The sequence below is a fragment of the Leptodactylus fuscus genome, chromosome 4 (assembly GCF_031893055.1).
Source record: "Leptodactylus fuscus isolate aLepFus1 chromosome 4, aLepFus1.hap2, whole genome shotgun sequence".
NCBI lineage: Eukaryota > Metazoa > Chordata > Amphibia > Anura > Leptodactylidae > Leptodactylus > Leptodactylus fuscus.
In genome coordinates, this window is record NC_134268.1 from 135,348,418 (window position 1) to 135,366,476 (window position 18,059).

An 18,059-nucleotide genomic window follows, 5' to 3' on the forward strand; every position below is an offset into this window, starting at 1 on the left:
TCATGTAAGACCAGCCTTACTGATATGTGGGACATATGGAGGTAATAATTAGGTATCTTCATAATTAAAATCTTTTAATTGTCCTTTAATTTATTTTGGATGTTAGAAGGCTGATGCTGGGTTCACACCAGCGTCTGGACTCTGTTATCAGGTTTCCGTCTTCTGCATGCAGAAACCTGTCATGTCGAGTCCGGCCTTGAGTGCCGGTGAGCGTTTTATGCTCTCAGCGGCGAAACCGTTTTTTTTAAACCAGACACAGAGTACTGCATGTCCGACTCTGTGTCCGGTTTAAAAAAAAAACTGGTTCGCCGCGGAGAGCGTAAAATGCTCACCGGCGCTCACGGCCGGACACTTTTCAAACCCATTCAAATGAATGGGTTTTAGAGTCCTGCAGCTTTCAGTCTCCTGCCCAGTTTTGTCCCAGACGCAGATGTGAATGAGCCCTTACACGTATAACAGCGATTTACATGATGTACAGGAAAATTTCCCAAACTAATTTTTTAGGGACCACTTAAGTTCTGCAGGGGATTATAAAGGCCTATATATTAGAAGCCCCCATAAATCACTCCATTTTCAAAACTGAACCCCTCAAATTATTTAAAACGGCATTTGGGAAGTTTGTTAACCCTTTTAAGCATTCCACGGTAATTAAAATAATATAGAGGTGAAATTTACGACATTTTTTTTTTCCATCAATTTATTCATTAAGCCTAAAATTAACATATTCACAAAAGGTCAAAGGAGAAATTGTATCTTACAGATTGTTATGCAATTTCTCCTAAGCACAGAAATAACCCACATGTGGGTGTAAACTGAAATGTGAGCACACGGCAGTGCTCGGAAGGGAAGGAGCTACACTGGGTGTTTTAAAAAGCAGATTTTGATGGAATAATTTTCAGGTGCCATGTCTCATTTGAGAGCCCCTAGCGTATCAATAAAATGCAAACCCCCCAAAAGTGACCCCATTTTGGAAACTACATCCCTCGCTGAATTCATCAAGGAGTATATTGAGCATTTTGACCCCACAGACATTTCATGGATTATATTAATATTGGGATGTGTAAATGAAAAAAAGTTACTAAAACTTACTTTAGCCCTAAAGTTTTAATTTTCACAAGGGGTGAAAGGAGAAAAGGCACCCAACACATGGTTAAACAATTGCTGCTGAACACGGCAATACCCCATTTGTGGTCGTAATCTGCTGTCCACATGGTGGGGCTTGGAATGAATAGTGCACTGTCTGGTTTCTGGAGAGCAGGTTTTGCTGGATTTGTTTTCAGGTGCCATTTCGCATTTGTAGAGTCCCTAAAGTACCAGTAACGCGGAAACATCTCTCAAAAGTGACCCAATTTTAGAAACTACACCCTTCAAGAATTTTTCAAGGGTTATTATCATTATTAGCCCAAGAGAGCTTCTCAAACATTAAAGGGATCCTATCATTGGATACCCATTTTTTCTCGATAACACGTCGGAAATAGCCTTAAGAAAGGTTAGTCGTCTCCTACCTTTAGATGTCTTCTCCGCACCGCCGTTCGGTAGAAAACCAGGTTTTCTTTGGTATGCAAATGAGTTCTCTTGCAGTACTGGGGGGCGAGCCCCAGTGCTCAAATAGCACTGGGGGCGTCCCCAATGCTGAGAGAGAACTCTCCAGCGATGCCTCCATCTTCTTCAGGAACTCGCCTCTCTGCACGTCTTCTTACATCCTGGGTTTTCAATTTTCTAGGCCTGCGCATGCCCGGGCCACAAGAAAGTGGTGCTTACACAGCTTACTGTATGGCATGGCGTTGCATAATGGAGTGATTGCCTTCTTTATTCAAAATCCCTTTTACCTTGTACAAATCTCCCACTTTACCAGCACCAAAGCAACACCAGACCATCACATTACCTCCACCATGCTTGACAGATGGTGTCAGGCACTCTTCCAGCATCTTTTCAGGTGTTCTGCGTCTCACAAATGTTCTTCTATGAGATCCAAACACCTCAAACTTCGATTCGTCTGTCCATAACACTTTTTTCCAATCTTCCTCTGTCCAATATCTGTGTTCTTTTGCCCATATTGATCTTTTCCTTTTGTTAGCCAGTCTCAGATATGGCTTTTTCTTTGCCACTCTGCCTGGAAGGCCAGCATCCCAGAGTCGCCTCGTCACTGTAGACGTTGATGCTGGCGTTTTGAAGCTGCCTGTTGAGGACCTGTGAGTCGTCTTGTTGTGCAGTGGGGCCTTCCACTTCACTTTCTACTATGGTTTGAGCCTGTTTGTGCTGTCCTCTGAAGGGAGTAGTACACATTGTTGTAAGAAATCTTCTGTTTCTTGGCAATTTCTCTCATGGAATAGCCTTCATTTCTAAAAACAAGAATAGACTGTCGAGTTTCACATGAAAGTTCTCTTTTTCTGGCCATTTTGAGTGTTTAATCAAACCAACAAATATAATGTTCCAGATTCTAAACTAGCTCAAAGGAAGGTCAGTTTTTTAGCTTCTCTAACCAGCAAAACTGTTTTCAGCTGTGCTAACATACTTGCACAAGGATTTTCAAGGGTTTTCTAAACATCCATTAGCCTTCTTGCACAGTTAGCAAACACCATGTACCATTAGAACACTGGAGTGATGGTTGCTGGAAGTGGGCCTCTATACACCTATGTAGATATTGCATTAAAAACCAGAGGTTTGCAGCTAGAATAGTCATTTACCACATTAACAGTGTGTAGAGTGTATTTCTGATTCATATAATATTATCTTCATCGAGAAAACCGGTGCTTTTCTTTCAAAAATATGGAAATTTCTAAGTGACCCTAAACTTTTGAACGGTAGTGTAAGTGGGTATAAACTGATTTTTGGGAACTCGGAAGGGAAGTACTGTACTTCTTAGCTTTTGGAGTATAGATTTAGATGAACTTTCTAGATGCTATGTTTTGCAGAGCCCTGGAGGTGCCAGTAAACTGGAATTCCCCAAGAAGTGACTCCATTTTGTAGGTGCAATTTTAGGGTCTTTGCAAATGAGATATTGCGTCTAAAAACCAACATCTAAATTTGTGCTCCAAAAGCACATAGCGCTCCTTCACATCTGCACCCACCTGTGTGTCCAAATGACAGTTTATGCCCACATGTATAACACTGTTGTACCCAGGATAATGTACTTAATGTCAAATGTGGATATAAACTGCTGTTTGGGCACAGAAAGGAAGAGGAGCTATTTTGTGTTTTTGGAGCACAGTTTGGTTTCTGGACGTCCTGCCACTTTTACGGAGCCCCTGAATTGCCAGTAAAGTGGAATCCACAGACATGTGAGCCCATTTTGGAAACTACACAACTGAAGGGATTTATTACATGGTATAGCAAGCATTTCTAACCCTTGAGTGTTGCATTTCCAAAAATAAATGTGCAGCTGACATTGAAAAGTGAAAATTGCTATATTTTCCAGAGGTGTACCATTTCCGTGCACTATATGTTGTGCTTAGTTTGTGAGATCAGAGACACACACTACAAAAACTGTTAAGTGGGTATCCCGAGCACAACAGCTATTGGAACATTTGTCTCTGATACAAGCTGGGCATAGCATATTACCGTATTTTTTGGACTATAAGACGCACGTGACTATAAGACGCACCAAGGTTTTAGAGGAGGAAAATAGGGGAAAAAAAATTTTGAAGCAAAAAATGGTAAAATATTTAATATATGGGAGTTGTAGTTTTGCAATAGCTGCAAGGCCACATTGACAGGTGACCCTGCAGCTGTACGGGGACGCATAGAGTGTTTTTTTTTTTTTTTTTTTTTGCGAGGCCAGATGTACTTTTTAGTTATACCATTTTGGGGAATATCTATTGCTTAGATCACCTTGTATTGAAAAAAAACACGGCGATTTAGCACTTGTGATTTTGACGTTCACCGTACAGGAAAACTATTAGTAGACCGGGCATTTTCGGACACAGGGATACCTAATGTGTATGTGTTTGACATATGATTTTCTACTTTTATATATATTCTAGGGAAAGGAGGTGATTTAGAACTTTTATTTATTTCATTTTTTTATTATATATTTTTAAAGCTTTTTTTTATTTTTTATTTTTTTTTAACTATTTTATTCCCCCCCCCGGGGGCTTGAACCTGCAGTCACTTGATTGCAAGTCCCATAGACGGCAATACAACTGTATTACCGTCTATGGGACATTCTGTATATTAGTATTACGGCTGGTCATAGACCCAGCTGCAATACTAATATAGCAGTGACAGGGCTGGGAGTCTTCATTAGGCTCCCGGCTGTCACCCGAACAGGTCGGCTCCTGCGATATCGCCGCGCAGGAGCCGGCCTGCAACTTTACAGGTATGGGGCCGGTGGGGACTGGCCCCGGGGGAGAAGGGGCCGTCAATACAGATCCGGCATCCGCTGTACTAGAGAGGCGGATGCCGGCGAGAGATAGACGCCGGCACAGGTGCCGGGGCCTGAGACATCGCTACGCTCCTCTGCCCTTCATGAAGCCAGCAACGGGGGGACGGAGGAGCGGAATAGCATCGCCCCTGCCGCTGCTGGCTTCATGCAGGTCAGAGGAGCGCAGCGATGTCTCAGGCCCCGGCACCTGTGCCGGCGTCTATCCCTCGCCGGCATCCGCCTCTCTATTACAGCGGATGCCAGGCGGCCACATTCAGACTATAAGACGCACCCTTCTTTTCCCCCCAAATTTGGGGGAAAAAGAGGGCGTCTTATAGTCCGAAAAATACGGTATATATTCCTGGAAAAATTACCATCAGCTGTGTATTCATTTATGCATAATAAATTAATGGAACACTTTCAGGTTAAAAATGTTCAAAAGCCTTAGAGCCAAAAGTGAAGTCAAACCGCATCCGTAGTCATGGTTTTCTTGATTAAAACATCCTTATTTATTAGTCCATAATTAAAAATATGTACAAAACATGAAACCAGTGAAAAAACATATAGCACTTACACCATGATGAGACAGACGTATAGACAGCGACAAACGACAAACTGGGTGCCTACGCGTTTCAAGGCCATAGCCCCTTCCTCATGGCAAGACTTGCCATGAGGAAGGGGCTATGGCCTTGAAACACGTAGGCACCGAGTGTGGCATGTATTTCAGTGTCCACAGAAATATACATCTTGGCTGTGTGTACATGTGTTGCTATTTTAAAAATGTTCACTGTAGTCCTGGATAATATCATTTAGGGGTATAGTTTCCAAAATGGGGTCACATCTCGCGATTCCACTTTAATGGTACCTTAGAGGCTCTGTAAACGTGACATGGCATTCAGATACCAAACATCTAAATCTGTTCTCCAAAAAGACACATAACGCTATTTCCCTTGTGTGCCCTGCTATGCCGAAATAGCAATTTATACCCACATATCACAGTAAGTAAATTTTGCTGGGTAAACCAGTGTCATACATGTAACATAGCTAGGAATATTTTATCCCACTCTGCATTCTAAGTTTCATAACCCTTTTATATTTTCTATCAGTGTAGCATTATGAGGCCTTGTTTTTTGTGAGTACGAAGAAAAATACATAAGAATTTTTGATATGTAGATCACATAACATACATATATTACTGTCTAAATATCCCATCCTTTTTAATAAACATATATTAGAATGTTGGAGTGGGGACATGAGGGGCTTAGTTTAAAAATACTGATTTATACTGGACAACCCCTTTAAGTACAAAATTGTAGATAATTCTTGCACTTATAGTATATGAATTGTAAACCAGTATTATGCTGGAAGATCAGTTCACAAGAACTGTGGTTTGGCCATGAAAAACTGCCATCTCACAAATTCTTAACCCACACATGAGAATTAATATGAGTAGTTACGGTTTTATTTTTAAATGCCAATTTTTTGGGACTATAAACAAACATTTTATACCAGCTACAGTTCGGTTAAAAGTTGTTCCCACGCTAATGCTCTGATATCTTATATGGAACTATGCCACAGTCTTGGCAATAAAACTATATAAAGACAGTTGATGACAAAGTTTGTGCCTCATGTTGTATTACAGACCTTGCGAGCTTGATATTCCAGCGAAGATTGTTTTTATAGAAATGTACCTACAGAATGAGAAATGCAGCTGAAAGCCAGTGCAGAAGCTTGCTGTGGTAAACTGTAAATACAGGGTAGATTTAAAAGTGAAAATCCAGTGTAAACTTATATGTTTAGGATAAGGCCCCACTTTGCGGGAACACAGCTTTTTTTCAGCTGTAGAGTTTGCTGCGGTTTTTTAAGCCAAAGCCAAGAATGGCTACAAAAGGAATGGGAAATCTATAGGAAGTTCTTATACTTCTACCTTCTGCTCACTCCACTCCTGGCTCTGACTCAAAAAACCGCAGCAAAATCTGCACAAAAAAGCTGCGTTTCCGCAATGTGGGGCCTTAGCATTAAAGTAGCACTCCAACAAAACACCATTTTCACACTCAAGCTTTCTTTTATGTGTTTTGTAGTCTTATCCCTATCCAGCTGCTCATCTTCTCCTGATTGGACACCATCTTAGCTTTTGTACTTTTGTCTTCACTTTGCTTTGCCATTGGTGTCATGATGTTGTAGTACTTGCATTGTGTAAACAGTGTAAAAAAAATTGATTTGCCTTTTATCTGTTGACCACCATAAACCATTATTAATAGATATCAAAAAGTTCCCCACAATGTTCTCAATAAAACATAAGGTCTTCCCAGAGCTCCCCCCCCCCTTCAAAGAATTCTGTTGTTGTCAGAAAAATAATAGTGCCTGTATATAGGGCTACAGATACTCACTGTGTGAGTATTGGGGACATGGTGTGTACTACACTCAACATGGACCAGAGGAAGCGAAGGAAAGAGTTGTCTCTCAGAAAGAAAATTATAGACAAGCCTGTTAAAGATAAAGGTGATAAGACCATCTCCAAGCAGCTTGATGTTTCTGTGACTACAGTTGTACATATTATTCTGAAATTTAAGATCCATGAGACGGTAGCCAACCTCTCTGGACGTGGCCACAGGAGGAAAATTAATGACAAATCAAAGAGACGAACAATATGAATGTCAACAAAAGAGCCCAAAAAAACTTCTAAAGAGATTAAAGGGGTATTCCCATATACATAATCATATCTAAATTTGTAGATAATTAAAAGTTAAACATTTTTGCAATTATAAGTAATTAAAAATTCTGCAGAGTTTTAAAGATTTTCTCTAACTATCTTAGTGGTGACAGTCTTTTATTTTGATCGGTTGCCAATGGATACGACCACCAATGCAGAAACTTTCTATGGTCTGGTACTTGTCAGGAACCCAGCTCTGATTTTCTTATTGTAGCTGGGTTATCAGGCAGGGACACTACATGCATCAGAAGATATCCCGACCACAATAAGGAAATCATGGCTAATTTTCTGACCTTAGAAAGTTTCTGCATTGGTGGTCGTATCCATGGCAACCGATCAAGATAACAGACTGTCACCACTAAGAAAGTTAGAGAAAATCTTTAAAACTCTGCAGAATTTTTAATTACTTATAATTGCAAAAATGTTTAACTTTTAATCATCTACAAATTAAAACATAATTATGTAGATGGGAATACCCCTTTAAGGGTGAACTTCAAGCTCACGGAACATCAGTTTCAGATCACACCATCTGCTTTTGTTTGAGCCAAAGTGGACTTCATGGGAGATGACCAAGGAGGACACCATTGTTGAAAACAAATCATAAAAAAGCCAGCCTGGATTTTTCCAAACTACATGTTGACAAATAAAAAAGCTTCTGGGAGAATATCATATGGACAAATGAGACAAAAATCAAACTTTTTGGCAAGTCACATCAGCTTTATGTTTACAGACGGAAAAATAAAGCATATCTTGAAAAGAACACTGTCCCTACTGTGAAACATGAAGGAGGCTCTGTTATGTTCTGGGTCTGCTTTGCTGCATCTGGCACAGGGTGTCTTGAATCTGTGCAGGGTACAATGAAATCTCAAGACTATCAAGGGATTCTAGAGAGAAATGTGCTGCCCAGTGTCAGAAAGCTTGGGCTCAGTCGCAGGTCATGGGTCTTGCAACAGGATAATGACCAAAAAAACACAGCTAAAAACATGAGCCCTGACCTACAGTAAATCCCATTGAGTATCTTTGGAAGGTGCTGAAACATGCCGTCTGGAAAAGGCCCCCTTCAAACCGAGACAACTGGAGCAGTTTGCTCATGAGGAGTGGCCAAAATACCTGTTGAGAGGTGCAGAAGTCTCATTGACAGTTACAGGAATCGTTGGATTGCAGTGATTGTCTCAAAAGGTTGTGCAACAAAATATTAAGTCAAGGGGACCATCATTTCTATCCAGGCCTGTTTCATGAGTTTTATTTTTAAAAAAAACATTCTGTTGAAGTGAAAAGCAATGTCTGACTTTCATTTGTTCATTTTCATAGAATTTTTATTTATTATTTCTTTTGTCAGATTCAAGTTATTTCTTTGACCATTGTGGGTTTTTCTTTCATTAAAGAGGACCTTTCACCATTTTTCACACAGGCAGTTCTATATACTGCCGGAAAGCTGACAGTGCGCTGAGTTCAGCGCACTGTCGGCTTTCCCGATCTGTGCCCGGTGTGAAGAGCTTACGGTCCGGTACCGTAGCTCTTCTATGGTCAGAAGGGCGTTTCTGACCATTAGCCAGAGACATCCTTCTGCCTCACGGCGCCAATCGCGCTGTGCTGTGGAGCGGGGAGGAATGCCCCCCTCCCTCCCTGATAATGCTCGTCTATGGAAGAGTACTGCGAGCAGAGGGAGGGGGCGTTCCTCCCCGCTCCACAGCACAGCGCGATTGGCGCCGCGAGGCAGAAGGACGTCTCTGGCTAATGGTCAGAAACGCCCTTCTGACCATAGAAGAGCTACGGTACCGGACCATAGAAGAGCTACGGTACCGGACCGTAAGCTCTTCACACCGGGCACAGATCGGGAAAGCCGACAGTGCGCTGAACTCAGCGCACTGTCAGCTTTCCGGCAGTATATAGAACTGCCTGTGTGAAAAATGGTGAAAGGTCCTCTTTAAACGAGGAGTACCAACAATTTTGTCTACATGTGTATGTCCACACCACCACATTCCCAGATAGTGTGTTGTTAGGATAACAGATGCTGTACTGAGCCAATAGTGAGAACTAGATACACTGTTCAAAGAGGTAAACATTTTTTCCTTTAACCCTTTGTGAATGTGTTAATCTTAGGGATAAATAAGATAAGATAATCCTTTAATAGTCCCACAGTGGGGATATGTATTATTGGATAAAAATAAAATGTCTAACCACCTCCATATTGTTTTAATTCCTGTGAAATGCTGAAAGGGTTAACAAACTTCCCAAATACTGTGTTGATTTATTTAAGGGATACCGTTTTAAAAATGTGGTCATTTATGGGGGTTTCTAATATGTAGGCCTTTATAATCCTCTTCAGAAATGAACTGGTCCCAAAAAATGAGTTTGGGAAATTTTCTTATAAATCTGGACAATCGTTGTTACACCTGCAAGCTTTGTAACATCCAAAATAAATTAAAGGATGATTAAAAGATGATTCCAATATAAAGCAGAGATATTGTAGATAATATTTATTAAAGGGATTAGTGAGTGTCATTTACGCAAAGGTCCCACTGTCACGACCTGAATTCTGGTAATAAAATTGTGTATTTTTCTGGTGGGGATTTGATCTGGTGTTCTGTGGTCTTCAGGTGGTTTCCTTGCCATTAGTCCATTCTGTTTGTGGATTTGGTATTGGCCTTCAGAGTATGCTTGAGGTTCTCTGGAGCGAACCTCAGGTGTTGGTTGTTGTCATCCTATGGGACGGTTCTGGGGCCTTTATTAGGAAGAGAGCTGGCTTCACTAGTTGCCGGTTTTCGTGGTTACCACCTAGAATTCGTGGCTCAGGGAGGAGTATTGTTTTGGTAGTATTACAACTGACTAGGAAGTGATGTGAGTGTGGCCTTGTGTGTAAGTCTGGTTTGTCCCTCCACACTTCAACTCTACCCTGTCCTTCAGTTCTGTTTGCCTGGCAGTATCTTGTTGTTTGTGAGGTTTGGGTTCCAGTTTGTTTTGCCCCTGTCCTGTGTTAACCCTTTCGTCACGTCTCTACTGTCCCTCTCCTCATTCTCTTATTGTGTTGTGCTGCGTGTCCGTTGTCCAGCACACCCCATCCTGTCTTGTCTGCAGCTGCACCTTGGTTTCTGTAGGGGTGACCACCTTAGCATCCCTAGTCCCTAGCTCTCTTGTAGCTCTCGCCCTATCTGTCGGCTAGGCATTTGTGTTAGAGAGCCAGAAGTTGTCGGGGCCAAGGCTAGCTTGGGAACAGCTGACCACCATCCACAGGCAGGGCCTAGCTAGCCGCCGTTTGCGTCAGGGAAAGTCTCCTTCCCCTGTTCTCTTAGCGGTGCAGTCTGCAGTCCGGATTCTGGGCCTGGGCATAGACACGAACATGACACCCACTTTGTGAGGTTTTCCACTGTGTTTTTAACAGAAAGGAAAACGCGGTTGGCGCAACACGGTGGCTCAGTGGTTAGCACTGCAGCCTTGCAGCGCTGGAGTCCTGGGTTTGAATCCTGTCAGGAACAACATCTGCCCGATTGTACAGGCTTTATGGAGGGGTGGGGGGGGGGTGGATCTCCTGGCAGACGTCCTGGGCCGTCCTATCCCATTTTCTCTTGAAATTTGCTTATTTGTCGTCCTGGACAATGAGGCTTGGCACCATCACGTCCGGATCGTTTTTCGGTAAAGTCTATTCTACGTCAGGAAGGCTATTGCCCTTCGGTGGATGGCCCCTCGGTCTCCGTCGGTGTCTCAATGGCGCAAAACTGGTTAATTCTTAAATCCTCCCTTTAACCAAATTATATACAAAGGTAGGGGCTGCCCCCAGAAATTTACAAAGGTCTGGGGAGCGTGGTGCGCCTCCCCCGTCACCCAATATCCTGCCCCCTCCATGCGCTCGGCGTTATGCGCTTACATACCCTGAGGTGTGATGTCTGTCAGGTGGATCCGTTGCACCTTACTTGTTGGTAAAATTGTATACTTGCTGACACTGTAATGCCTTTTGCAATTTTCTCTGCTCGTGGTGGAGGGGCGGGGGTGGGATGGTGGCGTGGCAGTTCCTTGATTGTTTCTCTGTGTTGTTCTGTTTCTATGTTTTACCCTTTTTGCTGTTCTATACATGTTTTTCTTGATTATCCTGTTTATTTTGTTGCATCTCCTTCAATAAAACGAGTTTAAAAAAAAAAAAAAAAAAAGCAAGTGTTTTTGAAAGTGCAACTTTGCCACTGCAGTTTTTTTTTTTTTTAGCATTATATGTGGATGGGATTTGCCAGAATCCTATCCACTTTACAGGTACTGTAAAAAAGCATAAGCCTTACTTTTATTGGTACAGTAAGCGGAACCAGCCATTTTCTTGTGGCCGCGGGCATACGCAGTCTGCTCTGCCTGAGGCCTAGAAGTTTGACCCAAAGCTCCGGAAGAAGACGCGCAGAGAGGCCGTTCCGGAAGAAGATGGAGGCGGCGCTGGAGAGTTCTCTCGTAGCATTGAGGACGCCCCATTGTTTGAGCGCTGGGGCCCAACCCTGGTGCTGTGAGAGAGCTCATTTGCATACCGAAGAAAACCGGAATTTCAAACAAATGGTGGCACGGAGAAGACATCTTAAAGATGGGAGAAGAATAGCCTTTCTTAAGGCTATTCCTACGTGTTATCGAGGAAAAAAAAAAAAAAAAAGCATTTTAAGGGCCCGTTCACACGGGTACAGAGGGGGTGGATTATGGCACGTAATCCATATCATAATCCGCCCCCTCACAATGGTGGTCTATGGAGAATGCCAGTGTTTTTTCCGCTAGCGGAAAAAAAGAAGCAAGCTGCCCTTTCTTCAGGCGGATTCTGTGGCTCGTTGAGCTGCGGCATCCGCCTGGCGGCAGCAACCCCTGGGGTTGACCCATTCATTTGAGCCGTCTCCAGAGGGGGAAGCCGTGACAGTCGGGTTTTGACCCGAGTGTGATGCAGATCCCCGTGTCACTCTTGGTGCCAAAATCTGCCCCACCGCCCCCAAGTGAACTAGCTCTAATGGTAGATCCCTTTAAATTGGACAGTTGGGTCCGTTTCTGATATAGCTTGGGTTCTGAATGGTTATTATCCTCTATGACCTTGTCTCTGATAGGTCACCTAAGTTGAGCTTGCTGTGTGTTATCACTTGCCCTCAAAGAGTGGTTGTGTAGAGTCTAAAACTGTAGAGAACAGACTATTGTGTCGCTGCATGTGTGTTTGGTGAGTTCCGTATAACAGTATAGTAGCTGTACTACATGCCGTACACCAGCCACTGTTGTGTAATGTACAGTGACTCACATGCTGTAGGCGCTGTGTAAACTCTGAGCAGCATTGTGCTGGATGTGCACATAACAATCCCGTGGAATGAGAGAAGGTTTACTTCAAACGCCATTGGCGGCAACCGCCAGGCCACGCCCTCCGCACTCGCCGAGCAGAGATAACTGTCACGTGCCATCTCGGTATCTGAGATACACTCCTCGCCCCACCCCTTAGTTTAACCCCATCGTAGATAAAGTCTGAAGATGATATATAGGCGTTAAATGAACAGTGACTGGGGCGGAGAGTGAACCTGGGCGGGGAGGTGAACTCCCTTTCAATCTGACCCTTCGCTTCCGAGTTCTCTTCACCATGCACCGTCTGTAGAAGTCGGGCAAGTGACCGCTAGGAGGGTCAGACTTTAGTCTGTACGTGCAGGACAGGTGTGGGCATACAGCTCCGCCCTCACGCTCTACCCACTCTGGCTTCCTGACTGACGCAGACAGGATGCCTACCAACTTTACTGTGGTCCCAGTGGAGCAACAGGAGGATGCTAGGGAGAGTGAAGTCCCGGCGGCGAGCCAGGAGGGGAGGATTGGCAATGGACCGAGGTATCACAGCGAAGAGTCCTTATTGGGTAAGCGCAGAACTACGAGCCGCCCTCACACTGTGAAGTGCCTAGCGGACCATGGCACATTGAGCATTGCGGGGTGCAGTGACGTATAATCGCTGAGGGGCCAGCTGTATCACTTATACCTGCCTGTGTGACGTCACGGCCAGACCACGCCCCGACTGTCTGTCACTCACAGGTCACAGAAACTTGCACTTTATTACATTATAGTCATGCTGTGTTTGTGATGGAGAAGATGTCAGGGCAGGGCTTTGTGGGGCCAAGATCAATACACACTCAGTGAAAAGCTTGGCTGTGGCCCTAAATAAGTAGAGTAGACTTCTCTATAAGGAGTAGGCGCTAATGTTTACTTCTTATGCATTGACTATTTCAGAACTTTTTCTTTTTCCTTTTGTTCTTTTCTTTTTGGTCTGTTCATGTCACATTAGCATCTGCTTATTGAATATGTTTTATCAGATACAAAGTGACTTGCCGTTTGTAATTTTTTTTTTTTCCCCCATCGGGCTCAAAAGCATGGTATACTAAACTTGTGTCCAATAGAGATGAGCGAGTATATTCGATCAAATACCTCCGCCGCATAGCTCCCGACACCAGGGAAGGTGGGAGGGGCAGTAAAAATTTGATGGCTGTTCGATTTGCATCCACTTTCAGCATCTTTTAACCTTTTTGCTGTCAAGGTTTTTCTGATACTTTGCACCTCTGGCTGCCAGGGCAATTGTCAGTTTTGGGCAAATAAAACCTAAATTACAACATTAAGAAATAATAACATCCCCATACCTGTGTATTGCCTGAAAGTAGACGCCTGCAGCATTTCAAAATGTCACTTTGTACTGTATACAAACAAGCGCCTTTTATACTCTTTTGATTTCAAGCATATTTATTTATTTTTAAATTAAATAAAACAAAGTTATTAGTTGCTAAAAGTGGAAACCAAATTGCTATATTCAGCAAACCTCCTGAAAATGAGTTCAACATATGCAGAGTTAATTCATACTAAGGCCTACACCTGCATGCACATATCTTCATGAAAGCACCAGAACTGGAAGGAACCAAAACAAGTGTACCCCTAAAGCCTATATATTAAAGGGGTTTTCCGTGCAAAAAATGTGTGTGGTTTTTGTGTGTGCAATTAACGGGTAAATAAATGCACCCAAATACCTTTTAGCTGTGTTTTGAGTGAATCCTGGGTGTCTCTGGGGAGCTCCACCCTCTTCCTTTCTCACTCCCTCCCCTCCTTCCATACACCCCATCACTGTCTCTCTAGCTATCCCACCCTTCCCTACCTACTCAGCGTAACCCCCGACCCATATTATATACTTACCCGCCATGCTTCTTTCGGTGAGACGGCCCCTTCTCCTGTTTTGATTCTGAATGCGCACGCTCGTCTCCTCCAGTGATGATCCGCCTCTACTTCGCATGCATGGATGTGCAGTACAGGTGAATTATTGGCAGCAGTGCACACCCTGCAGATTTAGGAAAGAAGGAGCCATCTCGTCAGAAGAAGCATAAAGGGTAAGTATAATTGGGGGGGGGGGAGAGTAGTAGTGATGATCAGTTTCTGCAAATGGGGAAATTGATAGTCACCGGATAATCAGAAAATGATCTGCCCCAGGGATATTGGCAATTACAGATTTATTTATTTTTCTTAATTGAAGGAAGAGAGGGTGATGATGTGATGATGTTCACTGGGATGTTGAGCCTTGCCAACTACAGTGCCATGTCCAGCTGCACTAGGTTACACGGTTGAGCATCCATGGCGCGAACAACCTGATCGAGGTGGTCCCACAGAATCTCAATTGGGTTAAAGTCCGGGGAATTTGCTGGCCAAGGGAGTACGGTAAACACTTCCTGGTGCTCCTCGAACCACGCATGTACACTGTGAGCTTTATGACACATCGCATTGTCCTGCTGGTAGATGCCATCATCCTGAGGAAAAACATTTCGCATTTAGGGGTGAACATGGTCCGCAAGGATAGATGCATACTTGTATTGATCCATCGTGCCTTCCACAATGATCAGTGCACCCAGAAGGCTGATGACACGTGCCTTCTGCGATTGGTTATTTAACATTGATGTAAAAATTTGGCGGTGGTCACTTTAATATGACTGAACTGTGTAAATTAGAAGTTAGGTGTGGGGAGGGGTTTAGTTTATGGGTTAATTCTTTGTTTATCCTGGACAACCCAGTTAAGTGTCACTCAGAAAGCTTTATGAATGCATTCTTTATTTATTCTTGTCATTTGGTAATCTACACACACAAGATTATTTTGAGAACTACATTATATATAGTGGGTACGGAAAATGTTCAGACCCCTTTAAATTTTTCACTCTTTCATTGCAGACATTTGCTAAAATCAAAAAAGTTCCATTTTATTTCTCATTAATGTACACTCAGCACCCCATCTTGATAGAAAAACTCCCCCTGAAATGTAGATATTTTTTTAATGTATTAAAAAAGTAAAACTGAAATATGACATGGTCATAAGTATTCAGACCCTTTGCTCAGTATTGAGTATTTGCATCCTTTTGAGTTGGTACAGCCATGAGTCTTCTTGGGAATGCTGCAACACGTTACATCTGGATTTGGGGATCCTCTGCCATTCTTCCTTGCAGATCCTCTCCAGTTCCGTCAGGTTGGATGGTGAACATTGGTGGACAGCCATTTTCAGATGAGATGTTCAATTGGATTTAGGTCAGGGCTCTGGCTGGGCCAGTTAAGAATGGTCAGAGTTGTTCCAAAGTCACTCCTTTGTTATTTTAGCTGTGTGCTTAGGGTCATTGTCTTGTTGGAAGGTGAACCTTTGGCCCAGTCTGAGGTCCAAAGTACTCTGGAAGAGGTTTTCTTCCAGGATATCTCTGTACTTGGCCGCATTCATCCAACCAGTCGTCCTATCCCTGCAGCTGAAAAACACTGCCATAGCATGATGCTGCCACCGCCATGGTTCACTGTTGGGATTGTATTGGGCAGGTGATGAGCAGCGCCTGGTTTTCTCCACACATACCACTTAGAATTAACACCAAAAAGTTCAATCTTCGTCTCATCAGAGCAGAGTATCTTATTTCTCATAGTCTGGGAGTCCTTCATGTGTTTTCTTTGTTTGGCAAACTCTATGCAGGCTTTCATTTATGTTTTATCCTGTACAGTCCCTTTTAGAGGTATGATTTTCTCTAGTTAAAGGCTATGTTAAGACATGCTGTCATCAAAATGTACTGGAGTAGTTTTATATTAGCGGATGGAAAACTAGTTGGTTGAAGGCTTAAGATGAGAATTGAAGGGTAAAATGGAAAAGTGGGGCCAAAGCCATTGTGCTAATCTATGAGTACCTAACCAAAAGCAGTGGGCATGCTCACAGGACCACCAGGTATGGAAAGTTGTGCATAAACATATCCTCTAAAGCAAAGAGGTGAGACCATAGGGTAAAAGCAATTCAATCTATAATGAATCCATGACGAATTTTCAAGAGGATTTCGTAAGAGTGACCTGCAATAGTCATTCCATTGGCTGGAGTTAACGTTAGATCAAGATATTGCTCCCAGGATTTCATGAAGTCTAACTTAACATCAGATGGAGGGGCGTTAAGCAAGCCATATATATAGGAGTGTGAGACCCTATCCATTGCCCTGAATGGGCAGAATTTCTCAAAACTAGTGGAGAAAATGTCTTTATCAAGTGGGATAAGTGAGCATGAGGTGAAAACCCTGTGTAGTCTGCATCTGAGGGAGGCCAGGAATATGTTGGTAAAATATTTTATTGTAAAGACCCGACGGTTAAAGAGAAAATCAATAAGGTCATGAAATTGAGTGTCTCCATCAAACACCTCTGGAGATAGGCCAGGGGGAAGTGGGATTTACAAAACAGAGTGAGTGAAGAGATTGGGTTTTGCAGTTGATGGGCAAAGCAGACTGTCTTCCACAATTGTAGCATATCAACTGTAACTTTAGTGGTTGCTGGGATGGTATGGGTGGTTGACTTCTGGGTCTAGAGCAGGGGTCCTCAAACTTTTTAAACAGTGGGCCGGAGGCAGAGCAGGTCGCACAGACATCAGGAGCGGTGCCCTCCAATAGGTAAAGTGAAGTGCGCTCCATGGCCTGGCCCGAGCTCCCCAGGAGCTTCACTATAAATGCACGCCTGCCGGCGTTGTCGGCAGGGCCAGACAGAAGTGCTTGGCGGGCCGCATGTGGCCCACGGGCCGCAGTTTGAGGACCCCTGGTCTAGAGTAAGGCTTATAAAGAGGTTGTGGCAATAATGGATGATTCTAAGGCGACCCATTCTGGTCAATCTAGATAAGATAATCCTTTAATAGTCTCACTGTGGGGAAATTTCAGTATGTTACAGCAGCATGGTAATACAGATAGCGGATAATAAACAGTAATATATTACAGAAGGAGACACTTATAAGCTGAGAAAAAATACTAGGAGTCCATAACAGATAGGAAGAAAAGAAATAAAGAAGACTTCAGGATCATTTAGTTCTCTATGCGGATGATTTTCACTTGGTCTGATGTAGATTATGTAGCCAGACCTTGGTTGGGAGGAAGGACCTCTGATAGCGCTCCTTCTCACACTTGGGGTGAAGCAGTCTGCTGAAGAATAGATTAAGCTCGTTAAGCCACTTCCTGCCTTCTTCAATCTAGAGACCTGCCTTCTATTGTTTTCTTCCAGGATTGCCCTGTATTTGGTTCCATCCATCTTCCCATCAACTCTGACCAGTTTCCCTGTCCCTGCTGAAAAGGAAAGCATTTTCACAGCATGATACTGCCACCACCATGTTTCACAGTTTTTGTGTTCAGGGTGATGAGCAGTGTTACTTTAACACCACACACAGCACTTTGCATTTAGGCCAAAAAGTTCAACTTTGTCTCATCTGGCTAGAGCATCTTCTTCCCACGTCTTTGCGGTGTCCCTTTCTATGACTTGTGGCAAACTACAAAAAGCACTTCTTATGTCTTTCTTTCCACAATAGATTTTTTTTTTCTTGCCACTCTACTATGAGGCAAAACAAAAGAAAAAGGGGTATCTGTATGTTAACCCCTCCCAAGTTCTTTCAAAATAAATGTATCAACAAAAAATGGAAAGAACAAAGTGCTTGTTTATTTATTAAAGGTACGTAACCTATTGTGGTTTAAAAATAATTAAAAAGTTATTAAATTT

General features: G+C 43.1%; 1 protein-coding gene across 3 annotated transcripts in view; it reads left to right on the forward strand.

The window, feature by feature from the left end:
* SLC12A7 (solute carrier family 12 member 7) overlaps nucleotides 1-18,059 on the forward strand; it is a 143,726-nt gene that overhangs the window by 20,532 nt on the left and 105,135 nt on the right. The window contains exon 1 of one of the 3 annotated variants that reach the window (XM_075271087.1): nucleotides 12,569-12,913. The exons of the other annotated variants lie outside the window; for them this stretch is intronic. Within the exon in view, the coding sequence (XP_075127188.1) occupies nucleotides 12,784-12,913 (130 nt within the window). The 5' untranslated portion in view covers nucleotides 12,569-12,783. Of the gene's footprint in view, nucleotides 1-12,568; nucleotides 12,914-18,059 lie in introns of those variants that run through there. 3 annotated transcript variants of the gene reach the window in all.